Source organism: Rattus rattus, chromosome 2, assembly GCF_011064425.1.
Source record: "Rattus rattus isolate New Zealand chromosome 2, Rrattus_CSIRO_v1, whole genome shotgun sequence".
Taxonomy (NCBI): domain Eukaryota; kingdom Metazoa; phylum Chordata; class Mammalia; order Rodentia; family Muridae; genus Rattus; species Rattus rattus.
Window position 1 is genome coordinate 169,978,572 of NC_046155.1, and position 7,051 is coordinate 169,985,622.

Here is a 7,051-nt window from a genome sequence, read left to right on the forward strand (position 1 = left end):
TGTTTGTGGCTCCTCCAAGGAACCGTGTCCATTTTCCTGGGAAATTGACACATTCTAATTCCCAAGGTTTTCGGACCTCTCGGCACGCATGGAACAGTGACTCAACAAACACATGAAACACATCTCTCTGTATACTAAAGGAGCATAACATTTTCCCTAGGTAATGTAGCTGAGTTACCGTTCCTTCACACTTGAAGCATCTGATTGGCAGTTCCTTTAGGTCATGGGAAATTCCACGTGTATTTCACATAAAACTGAGAGCTTCACTGACCCCTTTTCTTCTTGTGACATTTTTCTCTATTTAAAATCAATATTAGAGCCCGGAGATACGGCTGGGTGGTTAAGAGCATTGCCTGCTCTGCAAGAGGACCTGGGTTCAATTCCTGGCCCCCATGCAACAGCTCAGAACTGTCTGTGACTCCAGATCCTGTGCATCCCATGCCCTCTTCTGGCCTCTGCATGTACCAGGCACACAGACATACATGCAGACAGACACACAACACGTAATGCAGTAAAGAAAAATATTCACTCAAAATGTCGTGTATATTCCCCTATGTGATAACTCAATCACAAGGTTGATGCCTCCTTCCTTCGCAGCAAGGAGCTGGCAGCCGTGTGAGGCAGCATGAGACCCTCTGAACCCCCACATTACAGCTGTGCCAAAGGGCAAAGCATCAGTGCTCTGGGTGCCCGGGGGACGCCTGCCCACCCTCGATGGTCACTGCACCATTCACAACAGCAGCAAGCCCAGCGACACGTAAAGACAGTGTGCTGTGAGAGGCGCAGTCCTAAGCGGCCATTATACACAAATTCCCGCCCCCTCAGGAGGACACTGTGTAAAGCAGATCAGCCAGAGTCAGAAAGACAAAGGGCACATGGGTTCTCCTTTGTGTGGAATCCAGACAGGAGAAGGACAAGGAAGTGAAAGGCTGTTGAGAAGGTGGAAGGGTAACAGCAGACATAGACATGGACCAAGAGCCCAGGCTAGGGCTCAGCTGTAGAGTGCTCAGCCAGTGTGCACAGGCGCTGGCTTCCATCCCACTGCTGCATACATGGTGGCACCTGCCACTCAACCCAGGACTCAGGAGGCTGGGTCAGAGGGATCAGAAGTTCAAGGCCACTTTCAGCTACACAGAGGGTTCAAGTCTCTGCGTGAAGAAATAATATTCAAATAAAATATACTATGTGAACTTAAGAAAATTTTACAATGAAACTAATTACTTTAAATAGTGAATATATTAATATTTCTAACAAAAATGGCAAGCACCAGCAAGATTCCTCAAGGCATAAAGATACCTGTCACCAAACCCGACATCTTGCATTTGATTCATGTTACCTAAATGGTGGAAGGAGTAAATTCGCCAAATTGTCCTCTGTCATGTGACCCTTGACACGTGTGTCTACGCACAAAAAAATAAATAAAATGTAATAAAAGAATTGATAACTATGTCTAATCTGAATGCTCATCTTCCCCGGGACTGAGGAGGGTAAATATCTGTGATGGCAATCTGTGCTGTCACCAGCTCCCTGCTCATATGTACAATTTAGAAGCATCTCCAGTGACAGGGCAAAGGGCGTTCCTCACAGAGCCCTCCTAGATACCATGTGACCCTGCGATTGGAGGATGACCTCCACAGCAACTGCCCAACACTCTCTTTCTGCGCATGCGTGCCTTCTGTAGCGGCCAGTTATTGGCTTCACTGGGGACCAATGAGATGCAGAAGTTCTCCGAGCTTATCCAATGAAGGCACGCGATGAATATTTTCTCAACAAATGGGACTTCAACTCTCTTGCTTGAAGGAGGATGCCACTTTTGTGCGCCTGACAGCAGTTGCACATGCGCAGACGGGTTACTTCAGCGCGCAACTGAAGTGCCTTCCAAGCCCGAGGTTTTGGTGACCATATTCTGAAGCCAGAAAGAATTTGCTACTTAAGTGGAAAAGAAGCAGTGATAGACAAAGATCCCCTAGCCCCGAGGAAAGAAGCTAGTGAGAAAGAGCTGGGGAGAAAAGGGAGAAGGGGCCTATAGGGATCTTCAGTCTGAGAGGAGGGCTAAGGACTGGAGACCTGAGTTTTATGAAAGGAAACCAGGTACTGAAATCTTGGTTTTGAGGGAAAACTGGGCCCTAGACACCCTAATCTGAGGGAGAAGAGCTTTTCTCCAACTGGATTTGTTCCCTGGGTCTTTGAAGAGTGCTCAATTCTGGACTTTGTGTCTAAGGGAAGTATCTGGAGTCTGACCAGCCATGACTGAAGGAGGAGGCCGGGGTTTGCACCCCTTCCTGACTCAGGGCTGAGGATTGTACTCTGAGGCCTGAAGAAGGAAGCTGGGTGACTAGAATCCTGGGTCCTGGGGAGTTGGAGATGTGAGAATGGATCCTAAATGGCACACCCCTAGGACAGACAAACCACGGCCCTCAGAACGGCACCTGTGGTTGGGGAGAGCAGGATCCTGAGGACTGAGATGCTAAGGCTTTGGGAAGATTCTGCTTAGACTTTGAAGTCCTGACAGAGGCTTAAATCAGAGGGCTCCCAGGCCAATTGTCTTAGGTTCCCCAGAACTGTCTCTGGCCAGAAAACAAGGATTAACCCATTCCTGTCTGGTTGAATTCACTCCTGTAGTTTATCAGTTCCCAGGTCCTGATCAGCTCTTCCCAGTCTCAGAGAAGCCATGGGAGCCTGCCGCATCCAGTATGCCCTGCTCCTCTCTCTGCTGGGCTTCGTCCCCTGCTCAGGTGAGGATAGAACAAGAGCAATTGCCACGTCGTCATTTGAATGTCGCAATGTTCCACCTATCACTTAACAGAGGAGAAAAGAACTGCAGACACGGGAGGAGGAAACCATGTGCAAGGCCTGAGGAGGACTTTGTGTCTGACAACACCTAGCTCTCCTACCCAATGTAGGGGACCAGCATCCTGCCCATAGTTTCAGTCAGGAAATCAAAGATTACACATCCCTTGTCCCATCAATAATGGGTGCCCACCATATTGTTGTCCCCTGTGTCCCTCATCTTCTTGGCTTCCCTTGAGTCGTTCTGTCACACTAGAATGTGTCTCCTCCTGCTTTTCTTCCAAGACCCTGTGAATGACCCCTGGCCTGTGGCACTGTATCAGGGGCATAGAGACCGGTGAAGTCACAGAGGAGCCTGGGGGCCATTCTAAGAACGCAGATGTCTTTAGATGTATCTTTGTTATTTTAAATTATATGTAAGGGTCTGCGTCTGTCTGTCTCTGCCTGCAGGAGGCATATGCTCATATGTTCTGGGATTCAAATTCAGTACTTGGAAGACAGTGAGTGTTTTAACCTTGAGACAGTGTTTCAGCTCTTGAAGATGAGAATTTTATTATGGGGGAGATGGGGCCCTACCTGAAGTTTCAGCCTCCTCAGGGCTTCTCAGAGTTATTTGTGGGCCTGACTTTATTATGTAATCACTTAAGAGTTTCCTATGGGCTTCTGGGGGTAAATACAGTGGGAGAGAAGTGAAGGGAGATCAGAGAGACCCAGGAGAGGCAGGGAAGACCTTGGGTCATCCTGCAGCTGGCTGGAGGCATTAGAGGCGGGGACAGTGCTCAGGGTCTGCAGGGACTGCAGAGTAAATCACAGGGTTTCCTGGGGACAGGGACATGGGCTGCAGAGAGAGAATGAATGAGAATGGGGCAGAGCTGGGCTGGTGTAACTGGGGGAAGGAACCAGCTTTGAGCAGGAGGGGGAGGATGTGGGTGGGGTGGAGCAGAGAGAGTGCAGGTCTGGTTTGCAGGAGTGGAGCAGCTCAGATATGAGTAAATAGGCAGCCCCCACCCCCATGGTTCACAGAGAATAGTGGGAGTGCTTAGGTAATGAGTTCTGAGTCCCACCCCTTAATGCACGACAGGAAGTCAGCCATTCTGTATGATGCCGGAGTATGATTCAGAATGTGATGGCCTCCCTTAGCCCAGAAGCTGCAGGGACAGGCTTGGTGTGCTCCTTGACTCTCACAAACCCTGGATTTTCCTCTCCACAGATACGCTGACCTGTAACAAGGGAATCATGGTGAAATTGGGCAGTAACTTTTCTAAGGCACCAATTGAGTGGAAAACATTTGGGACCATTGAATCTGCACCTAACGAGATATGTCAGGAGACAGTCCTGCTCATAGATGTAGGTGCGTGAGCTCAGCTGGAGGCTACACTTCTACACGGGACCAGGCCCAGCCCTGCACTGGATCCTATGCCCTACAGTTCTGCCCAGCTCCCCACAAGCCTAGGGACTCCTGTCTCTGTGCCTTGTTCAGCTGAGCTGTGATGAGGGTTACAAGGAAGATCTATGCTGATTACAGGGAGACCCTGGACTTGAACCCTTGTACCACATGAACTGGGTGGGTGCTGGGTGCCTGCAGTGCCAGCATGGGGCTGTGGGTGGAGACAGCCAACTTCATCTGCAGCAACACAGGGAGTTCAAGAGCAGCCTGGATCAGAGGAGACTCAGAGCCCAGAGGAGAGAGGGAAAAGGGAGGTGGGGAGGAGAGAGAAGCAGAGCCCAGGGAGCCAAGTGTGGGGTGAAGGGCAGAGTGTAGAGAGAAACCCAGCAGGGGAGAGGAGATGCTGACCAGACTGAGGCTGCAGCATGGTGCAGGGGCTCAGGGGAGACAGTGAGGAGGGGCCTGGTAACAGGATCTGCAAGAGGCAGAGCAGGGCGAGCCAGGTTTGGGCTTCAGTCTGTGGCAGACTCAGATCATGATCTGTCCTGCTGTCATTGAGGATTTTACTGTCCCTATGTGGGAGCATCAAAGGACCCAAATCGGGGCTATGCTATTCTATGCTGTGCTGTTCTGTTCTGTGCTGTGCTGTGCTGTGCTGTGCTGTGCTGCTATGCTGTGCTGTGCTGTGCTGTGCTGTTCTATGCTGTGCTATGCTGTGCTGTGCTGTGCTGTGCTGTGCTGTGCTATGCTATGCTATGCTGTTCTATGCTATGCTTTGCTATGCTGTTCTATGCTATGCTGTGCTATGCTGTTCTATGCTATGCTGTGCTGTGCTGTGTTATGCTATGCTATGCTATGCTGTGCTGTGCTGTGCTATGCTGTTCTATGCTATGCTATGCTATGCTGTTCTATGCTATGCTATGCTATGCTATGCTATGCTGTTCTATGCTATGCTGTGCTGTGCTATGCTATGCTATCCTATGCTATGCTATGCTATGCTATGCTATGCTATGCTATGCTATGCTATGCTATGCTATGCTGTTCTATTCTTTTGCAACTCTCCCCTTTCTAGCCTGGCATTCTCTCTTGTATTCCCTTAGGTGAAAAATCTCTCATATTGGCTAGCAAAAGCCACAGCAACCCTGGGGACATCCAGAGCAAAAATACCCAGGTGTTTTCTTCTGGACCTGGACTAGTGGCTGCTTCTTATGCCCACTTCTGTGACACTGAACTGTGTAACAATGCTGAGAGCACCAGTGTCCTAATTGACTCCCTATCAGTTAAAGGTATGTGACTGTGGGACCCAGCCCTTGAAGCGACAGTCTGTGGCTGCAGCTGAGAGCTTGCTCTACAGCTCCCACTTCTCTCTCCTCAGCCCCCTTTAAGCTGGGAACCACCAAGTGTCCTGTCTGCTTGCAGTTTCAGGGTCCCTGCTCCCAGCACATCACCTTTGTCTTCTGCCCAGTGGACACACACTGCTATATCAGTGATATGACTGTAGAAGGAGGTCAGTTAGGAAAGCTGTATGCCCAGGGCCATGGCTTCAGGGACTCAGGAGAAGGGATGGGTGCTGCTGCCTCCTGGGTCTGAGGGAGGGATTCAGGACTTGGACTGAGATTCCTTGGTCCTCAGGAGGAGGGCGGGAGCCTGAACTCCTGGGCAGGTTGGTTGTTGTTGTTGTTGTTGTTGTTGTTGTTGTTGTCGTCTTTGTGTTGTTTTTCAAGCTGACTGAAGTATCCCTCTCCACCCCCTGCCCCTTACTGGATCTTCATATTGTAGGTGGGCTCAAAGCCACCTTTAGTGTTGATGGATGCCTGGTCACCTCTTCCAAAACACTATTGAGAAACCAAACATCAGTTGGGATCTTCTCCATAGTGGAAGTCTCTGATATAAACAGCACCAATTCACTCTCACATGTACTTGTCCCTGGCACCCTCCTGGCCTGGACTTTAGGGCTCTTGGCTCTCCTCAGCCCTTTGTGTACAGGGATTTGTCCTCTCGGCTGAACCCGTTCCTGGCCAGCCATACTCAGCCCTCCTCTGACTTCGTAACCCAAAGGCTGGGCACTGTCTGTCGGCCTGCACTGTCGGGTGCCCTCATCCCTCACCCACACACCTCTGCCTCCTCATGTTTAGATATGGGAGCCGCTGAACTCACCCTGCTCCAGAGCAGACAACCACACATGTGGAAAAATAAAGTTGCTGTTGTTTCTCCAAATCCTGGGTTTCTCTATGTGAGGAGACGAGGGTGCACAGTGGGGTCCATTAAGAGACTAACTGCCAAGATGTGTGCAGGGGAGCATGGAATTTTCCCTGGCCTAGCGGCCTTAAGAGGCATGTGTCTTTCAGGTTAGTGTCCATGGTTCATGGGGCACAAAATGGCTTCCAGTTCCTGAGAGAACAATGTGCTCCTGGTGGCAGTGAAGCTTCAGGCTAATTTTTGTTTCTCTGGATGTTCCCATAGGCAAGAAAGGATGGAAGCCTGACAGGACAATCTTAGACACTAATCCTTTGTGCCCTGTATGGCTCGCAAGTTTCATTGTATCCTGGTAACTACAACTGTATTGATCCTGGCGATTGCCGTTATATTCTGTTTCTGATGAGGGTGTAACCAATCTGATTGCTCTCAATAAAATTGTCACAGTCTCAGTCTTGCTGCGGACCCTGCACCGGGCCTGGTTTAATCCCTGTAGCCATGTCAGTTGACCTTGGCCCAGTAGGAGAGCACGGGTGCTTATTAGTGCTGCCAGGAGCAGGGACCTGAAATATGGGGATTTTATAACGGAAAAGGGAGAAAGGAGAAATAGGTGAACTGCTAGGAATCCTTCACACACAAGTGTAGTAAGGCAGGAATCTTAAATAATGGGGCAGTCAG

The 7,051-nt window shown here is 49.9% G+C and overlaps 1 protein-coding gene across 1 annotated transcript; it reads left to right on the forward strand.

Moving 5' to 3' along the window:
* The first annotated feature begins 1,853 nt into the window (after positions 1-1,853).
* LOC116894485 (CD177 antigen-like) lies at positions 1,854-6,394 on the forward strand. The gene is made up of 5 exons (XM_032896195.1): positions 1,854-2,091; positions 2,631-2,735; positions 4,001-4,141; positions 5,278-5,463; positions 5,553-6,394. The coding sequence occupies exons 2-5, from the start codon at positions 2,672-2,674 to the stop codon at positions 5,765-5,767; spliced, it is 606 nt and encodes a 201-aa protein (XP_032752086.1). The 5' UTR covers positions 1,854-2,091; positions 2,631-2,671; the 3' UTR covers positions 5,768-6,394.
* Positions 6,395-7,051: the final 657 nt, after the last annotated feature.